Consider the following 19,335-nt stretch of genomic DNA (forward strand, 5'->3'; position numbering starts at 1 on the left):
TTGTTTGCCCTGCTGGCTGCGTTTTGCTGGCTGTCTCTCTTAATGGGTTTGTAGCATTGCTTGAAGGCCAATGCCATGTTAGTCCCTCTGGCTTATTGCTAAAAGCAGCCAAGTCAGCAGGCTGTAAATTGGCCATTCAGCTGTCTCAGTTTAACCAAGGCAGGAAGGGGGGGGGGGGCGGTTTGGGTGCCACAGAAAGGGCAGCTTGACCCCGCATCCTTCCTGATAAGAATTGAGTTGAAGTTGCTGATACATGCATTTTAGAAGAGCAGGATGTTGCCCAGGAATGTCTACTGGGGCCTCAAGGCTGCAAACTCTGGAAAAACCCACATGCGGTTAATCGATAATCAGAAGGAACCTCTCGCTTGACCATTGAAACTGCTTACTTAACAAGTTTGCTTTAAGGGACATGCCATTCTATTACTAATGTATAAATAAGGGGGAAAAGTTTGAGGTAGGGGGACTCTTCAGGCCTGGACTCTCCCTCTGGATGCATCTTGTGTTCCCCACCGGCAGACGGGCTGCCGCTGTGCCACTCGAGAGCCACACTCAGCTCTGGTAATTATCAAGGGTTGGGGGTGTTTTATTAACCTGTTGCAGACATCTGTATAAGTACTTGAGACTAAGTAAAGTTTAGCTTTGAGTGAAAGCACGCTTGTGTTATCCTGTTTGTGCCAGCCATCCATCGGTCGGACGGCCGTGTCTCCCCTGATCTATCTCCTGACACCACCTCGCACAGAGTAAAAGTTACCAAGAGCTTTGGGTTGCAAGAACCCCGGGTAACAAAAGGGACGACCTGGCCGACTCCTCAGCCACCTTCGAGCTGGCCAGGTGACTCCCAGCCCCAGCACTTAAGGAGCACAAGTGTCAAAGAGAAGGGGGGACTAGGTTACCTTCTCTCCACCCTTTTTGTAAACTCAAACTGTTGATCTGGCGAAGCTTTCCACCATGCTCTAGAATTGCTGGGAAAACAGGGGAGGGGAAACATCATGACCACGGTGCTGAAGGGGTTTTTTTTAACATGTCAAGTGGTGTCAAAATTTTAATCTGAGACACACTCCACCCTGGCATGCATTTGGGGTGCAGGCTGGGGTTCTCCTCCCGCCTCTCTGGGTTAAATCCAGCTCTCCCGCTCCCCCGCAGCTCCACACAGTCATAGACGTCAGGGAATCACAACATTGTTATTTTTTATTTATTATTTTTTAATAAACTTTATTCTATATTACAAATAGGTTTTTTTTTTGTTCTGGACTGCAAAATAGGAATGCCTTATATTTACATACACAGGTATACAATTAATTATAACAAAGGTACAGAAGCTTTGCCTTTACCAAGTAACAACGGCTTTCCAATTTAAATAGTAGAGATCTTTCTTCTTTGTAACTAGGATCATTTCCAAAGAAAAGAAACCAACAACGACAACAAAAATGATCCCGACCTCCTTTCTAATGCGGTCGTCTCTTTGAGGCGCACAGTAACACTGTCGTCCAAGGATATGTCTTTACGTTGAATTCGTGTTTAAGGTGGAAGCTTTATCAAAGCCAGCGGGGAGCGTGAGCCATCTGAGAAAATTTGTGTCCAGTTCAGAAACTAGAAAGGGACAGGCCTGTTGCTTTAAATGATCCAGCTGTCACTTATACTGGTTTGTTAGCCAATGCAGCATTTGGGGGGCCTTTGAGAGCATGGTGGGCTAGCACCTAGATCTCCCTTTGATTCTCCCCACCCCCACCTCACTGCGTTGGAAAACGGTTTGCTCCCAGGATTTGCAAAAGGCCAGCACTGACATTTAAACAACACAGAGTTTGTGCAGGATATTTCTGCGTTGGCTTGGACACGACAGTTACTGTGCAGGATGCAGCTTGTGCACTGTCAGGTTGCTGGCTTAGCTCAGGAAGCCGAGACAACTAGAGAAAAGATGTCTTCGAAGAGGGGTTTCAGATCAGAGGAGAGATGGCTGGTCAGCCACATGGATCTGTTCTTTCCTCATGTTCTCCTTGCTTGCCATTTACTGGAAGCTATTCCATCTTTAACAAAAGCCTCCCTCCCCTATGGCAAAATTCTGCAGGGGGAGCAGAATTTCAGAGTCCAGCTCTCTGGATACTTGAAGGTATTCAACCAGCAGAACGCTGGAGTCTAGAGGTAGAAGAGGATCTTATAGACAGTGGCATAATCTAGATCTGTGAATCAGACCCATTGCAGGTTCTGGGCTGGACAGCTCATTGCTTGCATTGGGGCAAGGACCTCACTGAAATTTGGGCGGCTCTGTTGATGTCAATGGAATTACCCTGGTTTAGAGCAGCTGAGAAGCTGGCCCAGTGGCTATCCTGATCTGAGTGTATAATTTTAGTCCATCTCTGCCTCCCCTCTGCAATCTTGCAGATTAAGCTGCAGTGCAGGGTATGGGACCCCAGGTCCATATCCCAGGCACACAGGAATGCAGCCAGCTTGCAGTGTGCAGAGAGAAGGAACCCAGCAGAGGAATTTGAGAGCAGAACAAAAAATCTGCTAACAAGCTGAATCCTGCTACAGCTGAGCAACTGCAAACCCTGCTGGACTCAATGGAGTGATTTAGGAAGGAGCCTATCTCAGGATCTGACCACGTGTATTTTCATTGAAAGGGAAATGCAGAAATGTACTAACCACAGAATGTTTCCCCTCTCTTTTAATATAAAGGTTTCCTCTCCCCGCCTTCCCTGAATGTTGCTCCCAGGTGAAAAGTCTCTTGAAGGTGATCTGTTTCCAAGTAGAAACAAATTTTTGAGGTAAACGCTCCATTTTTAGAACAGAAAGCCAACAAACAAACAACGCCGACAACAACAAAAAATCGCACTCGTGACCATTTGATCAGCATAAGCAGCTTTATATTTGCGCTCGCTTATTTATTTTTTTTGCGGGGTAAGATTTTCTGGGTTTAAATCTTTTTTAGACATCATTCTGCAAATTAATTCTCCCCCTTAAGCCTGGGCCCTGCTGAGCACCTCTAAAATAGTGTGCAGAACTCAGGTGACCAAAATAATCCTTAATACTTAGCACTTCCCATTTTCAAAGTGCATTGCAAACAATCATTAACCCTCAAGGCCTCGTGACAGGCACGGCTACTCTCCTGTTCCACGGGCAGGGGAAGCGAGGTTAAGGACTTGCCCAGGGCCAGGCAAGGAGGTGGGTGCAGAGCTGAGATTAGAATTCAGGCGTTCCTGGCACTGGGCTCACTCCATTAGACCAGGCTGCTTCCCTAATAACAGGAACAGCAGCTGTGTCAAAACTAGAAAAGAAAGGGTGAGAGAATGAGTGTGGGAGGCATCGTTCACCCCATGCACAACGGTCCTGGCAGCTCGCTGAATCACAGTGGCAAGTGGTCCTCGTTTGCATCGCAATCCACAGCAGAACGGGGGTGGTCGCTGGGCTGCTCAGTCCCTGCTAGAGTAACCTGCTTTGCAGGTGCAGTGGGCCAGATCCATTGACTTCAGTGGCACTACCATGCACTGATTTACACCAGTGGAGGATCTGGACCACGGGGGTCTTTTCCTGGTGGCCGTGCAGAGCCCCCTGCTGGGGGAGGCCCACACATTTACATATCACACCCTCTTCACTGCTTCTTCAGCCCTGCACAATCAAGGAGGAGAGCTTGGGCGGGGCCTGGATTTATGTCTGATAGCTTCTCTGCATGTGGCATTTTCAAACCAGGGGGTGGCCTAAACTAGCACAGAACGCCACGGAGCTTTGGTGATGAACAAACCCCTGAAGTCTGAACTAGGGGGTGTTCTCCGAAGTCTCCACAACAGGGGCATCTGGACCAGGGTTTGCCCATACTGCAAGTTGGGGACAGCTTCCAAGACCAAAAGATGGGGCTGCTTCCATATTTCAATTTACCTGGTAATGTCAAAGGGACACTAATAAAGTTGTGTGGCCTATAAATAGCACTTTCCAAACTTCAGGGGGGTTGCCGCCGGGTGCCAGGGCTGTCCCTCGCAATGAGTTTTTTTTTAAAAAAGGAAAAACTCGTTACCATCTTTTCCCAAAAAATTTTACACATTTTTTTCTTCAACCTTTTCTTTTTAAATTTAAACCATTTTCACCAGCTCATAGATTCACAGCGCTTAAGGCCAGAAGGAACCATTAGATCATCTAGGCTGACCTCCTGTAGCATAGAACCCCAGGGTTAGACGGGACCACAAGGGACATCTAAGCTAACCCCCTGCCAAAATGCAGGATTTGTTGGGTCTAAGCTGTCCCAGACAGATAGCCACTGAACCTCCTTTTGAAAACCTCCAGCGAAGGAGCTTCCACAACCTCCCCTGGCAGTCTGTTCCATTTGCCTACTGTTCTTACAGTGAGGAAGTGTTTCCAGAGATTTAATCTAAATCTGCTCTGCTGGAGTTTGAACCTGTTGCCTCTTGTCCTGCCCTCTGTGGCAAGAGAGAACAATTTTTCTCCATCTTTTAATGGCAGCCTTTCAAGTATTTGAAGACTGTGATCATGTCCCCACTTAATCTCCCCTTTTCCAAACTAAACATAGCCAGTTCCTCCAGCCTTTGCTCCTATGACTTGCATCCCATCCCTTTGATCATCTTTGTCGCTCGCCTCTGGATCCTTTCCAGTTTCTCTACATCCTTTCTATATAGCAGTGACCAAAACTGGATACAGTATCGCTCACAGGCCACTGAATTTCACCCCGTTACGTGTGTGTTTACCTCCATAACTTGTATTTGACTAAAGCATAACTTCCAGACAGGCATTCAGGATTTCAAGACATCGAGAGGTGGAGAATTCCTTACTTCCCTAGGTAGTTTGTTCCTATAGTCTCCAGAGTTGGTCAAAAAATAAAAACAAGTGTGTGTATGTGTGGGGGGGTGGTGGTGGTGGTGGAGGGGATTAAATTTAGTTACAATGTTGCCAACATTTATTTTTCAGATCTCAAAATTCAACGAATTTCAGACAGGTTTGACTGAGGGGACCTTGAACAAGGACGTCCCCGCTGGAGGAAACACAGTTCATTCTCCTCACCCTGGCTTTTCTGTTTGTCTTACTGAAATTGCCAGTGACTGAATCACAGATAATTAGAGCTGGAAAAATCAATCACAGTAGGAAACGCCTGTCAATTTTCTGCTGCCATTAGGGCCTGATCCAAACCCCCCTGGAGTCAGTGGGAACGTTTCCACTGACTTCCATAGGCTTTGCGTCAGGGCCTTACTTGTCACCTCTCATGTTTTTAAGGCTGTTGCTGTTGATTAAAGTCTTTTCTCCAAATCCCAATGTTCAAAATGAGCAGCAGGCCACAAGAATGATACTCTGGCCATATTCTCCTAGCAGCAGCTGAGTGTAGGCCTGCCATACTAATAGGCATAGATGTCAGAGGCAGAAAAGACAAGTACAGTTTGAGTTTTTTGTCCATCCCTCTGCGAGTACAGGATTGTACTTTAGGCCCACCTGTAGAGTCAGTGCTATTCCCAGCCCAGTTTAACTGGACTCCATCCATTTGGGTTTCTAGCACTTCTCGTGGGAGACTATGCCACAAAGTGAGGGTCCATCCAAAGTTCCAAACTTTGTGTCCTCTACATTAGAGCTTATTATTAGGCCATTTCCTCTTGATATCAGCCAACGTTTTCTTGTGCTGTGTCATCTCTTGACCACTAGTTACATCTACCTGAGGACTGATGTGAGTGGCACGTAAGCCTTGTGCTGGCTCTCTACACCAATAGTGGAAAAGGCCATTAGTCTTTAAAAATTCTATCTCTATTAAAGCCCAAAATGTGAATTTGTTGCCCTGACCCCAGCTTTCATTAGGGTAAGAGCCTCCACTTGGGGATGATGGTTAAGATAGTTCAGTTAGCAGGCACGGCAATTTTGACAAGCACTACAATTATCAACCAACTATCAGCTGGCAAAGCCTCTTTAGATCTTAGCTTTCATGCCTGGGCACCAAAATCTGAATGAGACGAAGAGGTAACCACAGGGGTCAGAGCCTCAGCTTGTGTAAATCAGTGCTGCAGCTCCTTTAAACCATTGGAGCAATGCAGGTGTCCAATAGATGAGGATCTGGCCTATGAATTTAATCTGCCTAGGACCAGTGTGGGGTCAGTCCCATCTGCAAGGAAGGAGAAGGAAGGTTCCAGGATTTCTCTTGGGTTTGTATCATCCCTACGCTTCACAGTGTTTGTTAAAGGTTCCACCTTTACAGACCGCAAGGTATGGCTGCACTGCTGAGTTATTCAGCCATTGCCCCTAGCCTGCTGCCTGTCCACACACAAATCCCCCTCATCGGGCTAGCTGGGGATACAGACGACACTACAGTCTGGGTTCCGTTCTCACTCAGGCTGGTACGCCACCCACCTTGCAGTGAGGACTCAGGCTAAATCACTCGAGGGCTGATCGTCCTCCAGGGCCTGCCCACAATCCCCCCAGGCAACCAGAAGAGCAGCCAAGTTCTCCCACAATTCACTAGGAAAGAATCAGAGAGCAGCTCAGCTTACGCAGCACAAGGAACCATGGGAGGTGCTCTGGGAGTCCTAGCAACACAGATGGAGCAGCGCGGCACCAATGAGGACAGGGTCACTTAGGCAGTGCTTTGTACTGTGGCTGCCCCATGCTCAGACCCAGGTGCTGATCCCCCAAGCTAACTCTGCAGTGACACCATTCCTCCACCTATACCCACAGGGCCAGTGCTAGGATCTGTCTGCCAGAGTCTCCCAGCCCTGCCGCCTGACATCTGGTGACATTCAGAGCTCTTTAACTGTCTTGCCTGCAGCATTTGGGTCACACCCATGAAATAGCAATAAGTGACCTAGGAACTCTGGGCCCTGAGGCAAAGCCAGGAGTGTGGAGCATTTCTCCACTGATTTCAGTAGGCTTTGGATCAAACCCTCAATGGGTAGCTTAAATCCCAGGCCTGAGCGTGACGTACCACACAGGTTGGGTGGTCACAGGCAGCCGGAGAAAAGACATAGGCAAAGAAATCAGGCAAGTAACTCACCTAGATGATAGCAAGGCTCATTCTTCCTTCTGTTTGTGTGGCTTTGTTTTTAATTGTATTTTACATGCACGTAAAAAAATTAAATTAAATTAAATTGGGGGGGGGGTCAAGACATTTCTTAGGACTGTGGGGACAGGGGAGGTGGGAAGGGGGGGGCACAGGGGGATGGAGAGCAGAGCCCACACATTCACATCACAATTTCGGCACATTTTCAAGGCAAAAACCAACCAACCAAAAGCTCAGATACAAAAATAAAAATGAAGCAAAATATAGATTTGTCTAAAATCCTCGGGGGTGGGGGGAAAGGAGGGGGTCAGGGTTTGAAGCTCACAATGCTTCCTGTTTCCAATGAGTTTTTCATTCTCGCCATTTCTCTGAGGTGTTCAAGTTTTTCTTTGACAAATTAAAAAAAAAAAAGTTGAAAAATTCTGTACCGGCAAAAAATTTAAATAATAAAAACCTGCAAACTCTAACCAGAATCAGGACACGTCTCTTCTTTCCCAGTTTTTTTTTTAACTTCTCTAGCTGTGCAAAATCACATGTGTTTCCTTCAATACCTCTTTTATATATATACATATAATGTCGCCTTCCCTCCCTTCACATGTGCAAACAAAATCCATCTCTGGGCAGCACAGCTGGCTGCCGGACGCTCATCTCTCCAAAACCAGCTTTTTATCCTTAGATCTGACCAGCCTGCTGAGTAAAAGTCATGGGAATAGGGTCTGTATTTATCATTTGTGGCACTTTGTCAAAACCTTTGGTTTCTTTCATTTTTAATTTTTAATGTATTTTTTAAAAAAAGCAATTTTTGTGTGTTTCCTTATCACCCATAGCTCTTTCCACTCCACTGCCATAACCATCTAATCAGGGACACACTGCAACCTAACCAAATTATTAAAACCATGACGTTGCCAACCCAAACCAAAACGTCCCCAGCACTCAGTCCTCTAGCAAGTGTTGAAATGTCCATAAGGTGCGTGACAAGTCAATCAGTTGACCAACGTAAAAGAAAGCAAGCACAACGAAAAGAAATCACACACACACACACACACACACACACACACACGTCTGGTATTTAAAAACTAAAATGTGTCCCTAAGCTTTGCTGTTTGAATATAAATCTTACAACAGCCTCCTTACTACTGTTGAAAGCACTGCCTCTGTATTTAAGTGTGCGGATGAATAAAATCAGCTTGATAACTAATTCTTTTCCCCCACCCTGCCCACCCTTCAATCCATGGGCAATACGCTGTCACACAGTGCTTTTGCTTTCATAGCAAGATATATGAACCAGACCGGATCTGACCGTCACCTCCCCATCACACCTAACAGATGTCCTCTCTCCTGCATCCTCCAAAGCCTATCCTCTGTGGACGGAAGCAGCTGGCTGCAGGCGGCTCCAGTCCACTCCTGTGCACGTTCTTAGCAAGCACTCTTGTTTTCCTTGAGGGATGGGTGCAAACCCATCGCCTCCTTCCATCCTCGCTCAGTGTTGTGCCAAATTCGAGGTTTTCTGGTTTGTGCTCTGGGGTCGGTGTCTCTGCCACGCTGAGCTGAGATGGTATCAAAGTGAGCAGTTTGCGATCGTACAAAACGAGAAGAGGACCGGGTCTCTCCTGTGTTTCATTACAAGATGGCTTGGACCTCGGCGACGCAGCTGTTCTGGGGGAGTGGACTGGTCAAGCATCATCTCCCATCCATGCCCATTCCGAGATAAACGTGACCTCGGGAGGGAGGGGAAGCAGATGAGTGCTGGCACTGGGGACGGAAGGAGCAGGGAGATAGTTTGCAGGCACCAGCTGTGCTTTAAAAACGAGTCAATTGTTGGGGAGGGAGATGGGAGTGGGACACGAGGAACGTCTGGGGACAGGGCGGGAGAGCAAGGGGGAAGAGGGTGGCTCGGTGTTGCTGAAAAACAGTCACTTAGTTTGGAATATTAAAGAAGAAAACTTTGCACTGTTTTTAAGAAAAAGGCCCACTACGTGTGAGGTCACTTCCCCCCTGGAAGCGAGGTCACTTCCTCCTGGGAGCAGCCTGAGAGGAAGTTATTGACTATTGTCCCACGGACCTACCCTCACGTTTTGCAGCAAACACCCCACATTGTTCAACAAAAACCATCTTGTTCCAGCTCAGAAAGAGACACAAACAAAAATCCCATGGTAGAACTTATCCATTTCCTGGGCTATCACGATTTTCAAGGCCAGAATGAAGTGTGGCTCCTTGTGGCTTGTCTTCTCCAGGGCGTGTTTGGAAACGGGATGCTATACGCCACCAGGAGGACACGGTTACCACCAATGGGGTCCAACTAGGCAGAGAGCCTTTTGTTGCAGTTATACGGTCGACAGAACACACCAGGAAAGACTGGGAGGGACACAGATCTGTTTTAAAAATAATAATAAACGTACGAAAAATGGGGCAAGGGGCAAGGTGAGGCCCCATCTTCCCCCAATCCCTGGAGAACGGCTCACATTGCTGTTCACCCAGACAGTTAGAGTCCCCAGTGCCACGACGGTCTTGCTCCAGTTTTAACCAGGTCCCTGGGGCTTCCCAGAACTGCCTTGAATTCCCTCCTCTGGGATTGAGGTTGACCAAAGGCGCTGGAATGGCTCTGCTGGAGGAGGATCCAGGTTCATTCTTGCCCCCGTTAGGATCCCTGGAGGCAGGCCAAGAAAGGGGAGTAGTTTCCCCTTGGCAAGACTCTAATAATACTGAGTTTGTTTCCGCTCCAGGACTATGGGCCCAGGAGGGCAGTTAAAGCAGCATGGCAGAGGCCACCTTCCAGTTTCCCATCTGGATACAGCTGATATGGTATTTCTAGGGTGAGGGAGGAAGGGGGAGCTGTGAACAAGAGAGCTCCACCTGAATGTCTCGATGTCCCCCAAAGCTGAGATTCCTCCACCATCACTTCCCGGGAATCCCTGGGGCCTGGTCTATAGGTTTGGAGAGAGGGGGAAAGAGGGAAGAGAGAGAGAGCGCTGATCAGGTGACTCTGCTTACACTTGCACTTGGTAAAGATGGTGATCTTGACTGAGGCACGGGTTGGTTTTTCCCTCCCAGGGCTCCCCTGGCAGGCCAGTTCTCAGCTGTCTATGCTCATGAGGGTTATGACTTGTTCAAGTTTGTAGGCGAGTTTCTGTTTCCCGGCCTGGTCGTCTTGATCAAGGGCTCCGAGAATCTGCAAAGGAGAGAGAGGAAAGATGGCAGCATTAAGTACAAGCAGGCCCATGTCCTGCCTCACAAACGAGGGTCACGCTGTCTGTAGATGGGATGGGGGATTGGGTCAGATTAGCCCATGGCCTCACAAGGCATTTTACCAAGCAGGGAGGGAGTTTCTGACAGGACAGTGATTGTGCAGGCCGAAGCAGCACCCCTTCTGCACTTAGCAGGGCGCTTTCACTGTCTGGGCCTTACAAGCTACTCCCTTGAGAGAGCCTGCTGGCTGAGACAATGGGGTTTTCCTCTAATCTCTTCCCCAGCTGTCCCAGGCTCTGTATGTCTGCCTGTCAGACAGATGGGGCCTTGGCTTAGCGCCTCATTCAAAGGCAGGCCATGTGCAGTGCTCCAGGCATTGCCTCTCCCGCTACGCACAGTGATGCAGAGGCCAGTTGGTGGTCCACTGCTCTGTGTCTGCAGCCTGACGTACTCGCTACACCTCATGCTGTCGTCGCAATCTGTATCAAAAAGGTGTCAAGTGAGGGATCATATACGAACTGGTGGCACACTGGTGCCACCAATCACTGCGTGGTGTGTGTACAAGGTGTGTACAAAGGGTTAGAAATATGGCCTAGAATTATGTTCTTAAAATGTGTTTGGCAAACAAGGCATAAGCCCAGTCTGCCCTAGACAAAGGGATGGGGATTTGCTTGGCTGAGCAGCCTGCTCATCAGGCAAGTGACAGTGAAGGTCCATTTACAGAGACGGTAACCAAAGCCATCAGCCTAGTGAGTGGGGGGCAGAGCCACTGAACTAACACCAGCGGGGAGGAACCAGCACGAAGTCTTCAGCAGCCCACATGATCTCTACAATCCGCAGGAGAAAAGGAACGTTATCTGAGAACACATTTCAAAGGTTTCCCGGTTTGTAAAGAGAGTGGGAGCCCATCCCTAAGTTATCCTTCACCTGACGAAAAAGGAACCAGGCACTCTGAGATGTGTGAAGGATCCTGGCCAGACAGGCAGGAAAAGACACGAGGTGAGAAACCCTTCTGGGAAGAAGAGAGGCTAATTTGTTAAATCAGGTTTTGGTCTTAGAAGCGTATTTTTACCTTTGGTTGCTTGTAACCCTTCCTTATCTTTATTTCTTTATGCTGGTATCACTTAATCCTAAATCCTTTTGTTAAATACACTTGTTTTACTTTGCACTGATTGGAGGGAAGTGTCCAATTCGCCCTACCAGCCACGGAGTTCAGTGGCTCATAGGCCACGTGCCAGCCCCTCTGCACAGGGCAGAATCTTAGCTATGTTGCACTCACCCTATGCGGCAAGAGGCACCCAGTCAAGGGAAGGCAGACCTGGGACTGTAGGAGACTACAGGGCCTTTAACAGAACAATGCTGGATTTTTGACATGAGTGCTTTTCGAGTACTAAACACCGTCCTTGTCCTGGTGTTGCTGCAAAGGGTTATCTCATTAACCCTTCGCATCTGGATACTCAGGTTCTGATACCAAGCAGGGGCTTGATCCTGCAGCCGTTCGCCAATGGGTAGTTCCAGTAGAGTTACTCCACTGAGTAAGGGCCTAAGGGTTGGGCTGTAGATCCCAAGTGAAAATGCTGTTAGCCATTTAAAGTCCCAGTCCTCAGTGGCACACATCATGACAGCACTGCCCCGCAAAGCACACCTGGCCTCTCTCTGCTCAAGAGAAGCTGGCAGGACTTGGAGCAGAGCCGGGTGAGAGCCCTGGACTGGAACAGCAGGGGAGCTGCAGGCTAGGGCTAAGAAGCCCTGGCAGAGGGAGGTGGTGCCAGACGCTGGCATAGCAGCTATTCCTGAAGGTCAGGATGGAGATGCATTGGGGACTCAGGGCTGAAGTCACAAGGGATGCTGCAGAGATGTCCCTCAGACTGACTTTGCAGGGAATGCTGCCCAGTACAGTGCATCAGCAGAGCTGTTTGAGGGCTTGGCACTGAAACGGCGTCAGTGCGCCGGCCGAGCTGTTAGGAAACCTAATGACCAAAGAGCAGGGGATGTGGGCTGCAGGTTTGGCTAGAAGTGGCCGAGTCAAGCAGTCTGGGGGCACTGCATTCCAATGGCAGTGTTGTGATGCGTAGGGTGGGGGGAATAGTTTGCAGAGGGCCTGCTGGCTCTAGCCAGTGCAGTTAGCCCCTGTCAAACACCAGGTCCACTCACAAATCCTGCATGGATACAAATTTATAGCCGAGGATGCAGATATACGCGGATATAAATTTGTATCTGCGCAGGGCTTCGCTCACAAACACTGAGAGAAGTGAGAGCCCTCTCCCCTGCTCATCTCTGTCTGGATCTGACTGGGGAATGGCTTCTGTTTCTCTAGCGGCCTGAGAGAATTTTTTTTCCCTGCTAATCCCTCGCCTTAGTGCTGGCAGATGTTGGCCATCCGCACCAGTGGTTAAATCAGCTCTTTTTAATTAGATTGCAGAATTTCCTGCTTGCCTGGAGTAGCTCATGAGACACAGCCTGGCTGTAACTAACCCCCCCTTCCCAGCCAAAACTCTCCTCATTCCCGCTTTGCACCATGCTCAGCTGGGCAGCCTGAGTTTATCTGAGCTGAAATCAGCTTCCTTTTGTCTCTGCACCCAGGGTCTCCAGCGTGGTGCTGGTGCCGATGGACATTCAGTCGCATGCAATGCAGAGACTAGATGGGGCTCGGGGTGCTCTATGGGATATAGAACAGGAAGCAAACACTGGGAAATAGACCCTGAAGGGCCCAATTAATCCCTGGAGTCACTCCACAGCGAGGCCAGGCTGAGAGTGAAATAACAAGGGAGGACAGCAGGGCAGGTGGGACGCCTGGGCCCAGTTGCTGCTCTCCATCCCTTACCCGCACAAGCCCTCTGTTGAAAATAAACCGGACGCGCACTGGTGGCCGATGGGGTTTCTGGGCTGGCCAGCCCGTGCCCTCAGGCAATCTGGCAGCACACCCCGCTTCCCCTCTCGCTCACCTCCTCACTGTACTTGCCCACGTAGGAATAGATCTCGGAGAGTGCACTCATGGTGTTAAACTCGTTCATGTGCATGCGAGACTGCTCCGCCAGGTAGGCGTTCATGTCCTGGTCGCTGATCGCCGGCATTTTGCCGATGTCCGAGTAGTACCTGAGGGGGGAATGGAGAGAGCCACACGTTTGCTTGGGGAACAGGCGTGGGTCTGGGCTGGCCAGGGCTGCCAGGTAACAACAGGCAGGTGGTATGGAAAAGCTATCTGCGTATTTGCAGCATGGGAGCTGGGGCACTTCCTGGGTGTGAAAACACAACAGCCCTCGGAGGATCATTCGCCTCATGCTGCAGATGGGCAATCTGAGGCACAGAGAGGAAAAGTGCCCCTAAGCGCCCCTAGTGAGTCAAAGGCAGAGCTTGGAGAAGAACCCAGACCTCCAGGCTCCCAATCCTGTGCTTTAACCACTGAACCACTCTCCCCAACGTGGGATCACCTCCCCTAAGAATCCAAGGTAAATCTTCCCCCATATCCACAAAAGACTAAGCACCCTCTATCTCCCCCCGCCCCTCCTCCCCCCATGATGTTGTGTTCCAAGGGCAGATCTTCATCCACACAGATTTATGCACGCTCGACGGGCACCCACGCATCAGGGGTTGTTATTTATGGCAGCACCCACCGTGTGCTCTAATCAGCCTCAGGGCTTTGGAGATGGTAGGAGGACACCAGCTGGGGCCTTAGACAATTATTGATGGTTCCGGGGATTGCCTGCTTCCCCCCAGTGAGCTGGAACATGCAGTCCTGTTGGGTGACAGCACAACATATAGAGAGGGCTAGTCCTGAGAACGGACACTGCCAACACGGCCAGGCTGCAGCTCAGCTGTGGCTTTCTTCTTTGGCCCTGTCTAAGGAACGCTGTGTCCTGCCCTCACTGTCCTCCTCGGCACCAGGAGCCCGTGCACTGGCCAAAGCTGCCGCCCTTCAGGCGGGTGAGCAGTGGCAGTGCCGGTTCAAGGAGAGCTGTGCAAGGCAGAAGAGCAGGGCTGGGTCCAACCCAAAACCCAGGCTTCAAACAGCCCCCGACTTTGGGTGAGTTCAGCTCTGGAGCTCAGTTCTGCAGCTCTGGCCCAGTTCTGCTGAATCAAAACCCCTGTCACGCACAACGTGGGATCAGGCCAGTGCTTAGTGCTGCGTGGGGACTATGGAACCAGACTGCCGGCCAAGGGAATCAGGAGAACCCTCTTGCTAGGAGCAGGGGATCTGGTGCTCTCATGATGAGCAGAGAGCCCGAGCAACTGCATACAAACCACCCCACATGCCAGGATAACAGGTACCTGATACTGATTTAGTATGGGACAGGCAATTTTCTAGTTCAATAAGGGACGTCCCTTGTAATACGGGACTGTTGGCAACCCCATGCCACACCCACATCGCCAACTGCACATATGCATGTCCCCAGATGTCCCCCCCAGCCTGTACCCCCACGTGCATCCCTGCATGCATCTCCTCTCACCCCAATACCTCAACACAGACAACCCACAGTACACACAACCTATACCAACTCCATTCACACCCCCATATGCATCCACACCCACGTCCACACTCCCATACACGCTCCAACCTTCCCAGCATGTCCCGCCCACAACCCCATTGCACCCATGTGCCCCTCCCCACCAAAAATCCACCAGCATCTCCCCTTACTTCCCCCCAGATCTGTCTTATAAACACACGTGCTGGCCCAGGGCAGCAGTGAGCTCCCTGTGCACCCAACCTGCTCAGGGGCTGAAATCCCAGCCCCAGTGGCAAAACTCCCATCGACTTCCATGGGGCCGGGATTTCCCCGCCGGGATCTGGAGCTACGGGGCTATGGCTGCTGCTGCTGCACAGGGCTTTGCACACCAGGCTGTGTCTCTGGAAGGAAGTTGCTATTTTCAATGTCCTTCCTCCCCCGGGTACAGCAGGTCTTGGAGGACAAAGTTTGCAGAAGGCAATCAGTCACTGTCACTCGCAGCTGTGCTCTGCTGTCATCTGGTTAATTAGACACCATCATTTACATTTTTAATTTTTGCAATTTGACATTTTGTGCATAAAAAACCCCTGTCGCCAATGGGATCCACAATTTTATAATTAGGAGGCAGAAAGGACAAGGAGCCAAAATAGCTGACAGGTGTCCTGTAAACAGCTCCGAGCCACCTGCTGAGCCACAGGCCGCCTTCCGGGGCAGGGAAATTGGACACTGACGTGCTGTGTGAGAATTCCTCCATGAGGCAGGCAAGGGAGCACTGCAGACAGCGAAGTCGTCGCCCACGAACCGGGGCCCTGCTGCTCTCGGGGCAGGGGATGGCCATAAGCTGCCATGGGAAAGTCAGGCATGTTGTAGTACCCCCCCCCCACCCCCAGCACCTCCAGGCGGCGAGGGTGATGGATCACTGATTGCGTCTGCCTGCTCACATATACTGCTTACAGCACTGTGTGGCTCTGAGTTACTATCCCCACTTCACAGAGAGGGGATGGGACAACTCCGAGCGCACAACAGAGCAAGGACTAGAAGCCAGGTGTCCTGACGCTCAGCTCCGTGCATAGTCTACAGCTTCCAGCTCAAGACTCCTGGAGGCCGGGGAGAGGACAGCGCAGTCTCCAAGACCCTTGGTCTTTTTGCTGAGGCTGCCAACGAGAGCACCAAATCAACGGCAACCATGGTGCTGGTTTCTGTAATAGGCACCTGTCCACTGGGTACTGGACTGAGAGCCAGTCCGGAACCTCCAGGTCTCCTGACTGACAGTCTTGTGTCCCACCCACTGGACTGCACTACCTCAAGTGGAAAGTGAGCTTGGCGTGGTACTTGCCTGACAAGCCTTTGCAGCCTGCCCGGCCACTCTGACAACTGGCTCCAGAGCCTGATAACACAAATGGGAAGAGTCTGGGTTCAGGCAGAGCATCCTGCAACCTCCTCAGGAACCAGCTCTGCAGAACCAACTCCAGAAGAAACAGAGGAGCTCGGTGAATCAGATGCCTGCTGCCCATGGCAATGGTTAGTGGGCTCACCAAGAGCAGCTGAGGGGAAATGTCGCCTGGCAAGCACAAACCGCACACTCAGCCCAGGCTCTCCCCACATTTACTGTTGCCCAGTCAGCTTAACTTCAGTACCCGGAAAGATAATGGAGCAAATAACTAAGCAATCAGTTTGCAAACACCTAGAAGATAATCAGGTGATAAGTAACAGTCAGCATGGATCTGTCAAGAACAAATTGTGTCAAACCAACCTGAAAACTTTCTTTGACAGGGTAACAAGCCTTGTGGATGGGGGGGATGCAGTAGATGTGGTATATCTTGACTTTAGTAAGGCTTTTGATACTGTCTCGCATGACCCTTCTCATAAACAAACTATGGAAATACAACCCAGATGGAGCTACTATAAGCTGGGTGCATAACTGGTTGGAAAACCGTTCCCAGAGAGTAGTTATCAGTGGTTCACAGTCACGCTGGAAGGGCATAACGAGTGGGGTCCCGCAGGGATCAGTTCTGGGTCCGGTTCTGTTCAGTATCTTCATCAATGAGATTAGATAATGGCATAGAAAGTACACTTATAAAGTTTGTGGACAATACCAAGCTGGGAGAGTTGCAAGTGCTTTGGAGGATAGGATTAAAATTCAAAACGATCTGCACAAACTGGAGAAATGGTCTGAATTAAATAGGATGAAATTCAATAAGGACAAATGCAAAGTACTTCATTTAGGAAGGAACAATCAGTTGCACACATACAAAATGGGAAATGACTGCCTAGAAAGGACTACTGCAAAAGGAGATCTGGGGGTCCTAGCTGATCACAAGCTAAACATGAGTCAACAGTGCAACGCTGTTGCAAACAAAGAAAATATCATTCGGGGAGGTATTAGCAGGAGTGTTGTAAGCAAGACACGAGAAGTAATTCTTCTGCTCTACTCTGTGCTTATTAGGCCTCAACTGGAGCATTTCAGAGTAACTGGAGTATTGTATCCAGTTCTGGGTGCCACATTTCAGGAAAGATGTGGACAAACTGGAGGAAATCCAGAGAAGATCAACAAAAATGATTCAAGGAAACAAGAGCAACAGAAATGATCCTAGAAAACATGACCTGTGAGAGAAGATTGAAAACAACGGGTTTGTTTAGCCTGGAGAAGAGAAGACTGAGGGGGGACATGATAACAGTTTTCAAATACATAGAAGGTTGTTACAAAGAGGAGGGAGAAAAATTGTTCTCTTTAACCTTGAGGCTAGGACAAGAAACGATGGGCTTAAATTGCAGCAAGGGTGGTGTAGGTTGGACATTAGGAAAAACTTCCTGTCAGAGTGGTTAAGCGCTGGAATAATTTGCCTAGAGAGGTTGTGGAATCTCCGTCACTGAAGGTTTTTAAGAGCAGGTTGGACAAACACCTGTCAGGGACGATCTAGATAATACTTAGACCTGCCTTGAGTGCAGGGGACTGGACTAGATGACCTCTCAACATCCCTTCCAGTCCTACGATTTGATGATACAGGGTCCCTGCTGCTCCTGCGTTGCTCTCAAGAGGGGGGCTTTGGGGGCTGGGTAACCTCCGTAATGGTTCTGTCGGAGCATAATCCCAGGTTCCTCTGCGTTAAAGCTTCCCGTTAAAAGTGCCCAGCTGGCTGAGAAATGAACACATATTTTAGCACATTAAGTGCAGCCAGCGCAGCTCGTGGGGAAGATAGATGGGGGATCGGAGCCCACAGTGCAATGTGAGTGCCTTGATTTATGGAACTGAAGAGTTGCCAGTGGAGAGAAGCCCTGCTCTTTATAAATATTCCATGGGCGCCCTCCCACTGGGTGAAATGAGAGAGCACTGGTATTACATCACATTCAAAATCAATAAGGCCTTTGGTGAGAAGCCGCAGCACACTGTGTAAACGGGCCTGGCTTGAGAAGTAGTCTGAACCCTACCTTGCCCTCCAGTTAATAGTGTCATCAGAACGGTAGGCTGGGAGGAGAAATGTCCCCTGGCAAGCCCAAACTGCTCACTCAGCCCAGGCTCTCCCCTACATTTACCATTGCTCTACCAGTAGCGTGGATCCCTTACTTGTGGGAGCTGGGAAACACCCCACACTGGCTAGCAGCTGCTATTCCAGAGTGGAACAAGTCCCAGCCTTTGAGAGTGAAGCTTCATTTCTGAGGGGCAGGGCTTTGGGGCAGGGATTCCTGGTTTCTGATCCCAGCTCTCATGTTATCTAACTTTGGGCAAATAACCTGGCCTCAGTTTGCCCTTCAGTAAAATGGGGATAGCAATGCTATACCCACCTCACTGGGGAGTTGTGAGAATTCGCAGCAGGGCCTTGAAGATGGAAAGTGCTGTACAAATGCTAATGGTCAGATTGTGGTATTTCGCTGCTTGGCTCAATAGGAGGCAGTGTGGAGCCCCAGCGTCCACTGGGGAGGGGTGCCTCAGCGAGGTGCAGGCCAAGGGACAGCGTACTGAACAGGCTGTGCTGCTCTGCAGGCCCGTGTGGCAGGAGAACTGGGTCGTGGCTTGACTGGGATGCACTGACGGGGCACTTCCTGCACGCCCCCTCAGTGCAGGGATTGCAACTGTGGTCACAGAATGAGAACCCAGGACTCCCCTGGCCCTCAGCACCTCCATGTGAGGGGCTCTCCTAGCCTGGCCTCATGGTATTTTAACATGGCCCTAGGCAATGCCCCCAGTAAGCCATGAGTGTCAATTGCTCCTCCTGTAGGCCGCGACCCCTCTGCAAATGCCACTAAAAGGCTGTTGGCATAGACGGGCCCCTCTCTTCTCCCAGGCACAGGGCAGTAATAATGCTGCCCACAGGTGAGGCTCCCAAGGTGGAGGCGGTGTCTCCCATAGGCAGTCTCTGCTCCAGGGGGGCTGTCCCCCCACAGACAGTTTCTCTCCCCATTAACAGGCAATCTTAGAAGAGTCGTTCTCCACAAAGCTGCTCACCATTGGCAACTCACATTGAGTGGATTCAAGATGGCGACTGGCCATGAGCAGCCTCTGCAGGACCTCACACAGCCCTGCACTTTGTCCCCCTACCATTTTTCCAGTGAATTGTAACCCTCTCCCAGGTGCCGGGTTGAGAGCCCTAGAGACTGATGCCCTGTGTGTGTGCAGAATGGGCTCTCCTGAGGCGGGCCAGGTGCAAGCTAACCCCACCCTGTTCCCTGTCATCGTGCCTCATACCTAACCTGGAGGGGGCTAAAGTTCAGGCTCTAAGGCCCATTCCT

The 19,335-nt window shown here is 50.0% G+C and overlaps 1 protein-coding gene across 1 annotated transcript in view; it reads right to left on the reverse strand.

Moving 5' to 3' along the window:
- Positions 1–1,091: 1,091 nt before the first annotated feature.
- Positions 1,092–19,335, reverse strand: part of PLXNA4 (plexin A4) — a 582,073-nt gene continuing 563,829 nt past the window's right edge. Inside the window, exons 30-31 of the mRNA XM_037889370.2 lie at positions 13,108–13,258; positions 1,092–10,145 (exon numbers count right to left, since the gene is read on the reverse strand). Coding sequence (XP_037745298.1) covers positions 10,050–10,145; positions 13,108–13,258 — 247 coding nt within the window. The 3' untranslated portion in view covers positions 1,092–10,049. The remainder of the gene's footprint in view (positions 10,146–13,107; positions 13,259–19,335) is intronic.

Source organism: Chelonia mydas, chromosome 1 (genome assembly GCF_015237465.2).
Source record: "Chelonia mydas isolate rCheMyd1 chromosome 1, rCheMyd1.pri.v2, whole genome shotgun sequence".
Taxonomy (NCBI): Eukaryota; Metazoa; Chordata; order Testudines; family Cheloniidae; genus Chelonia; species Chelonia mydas.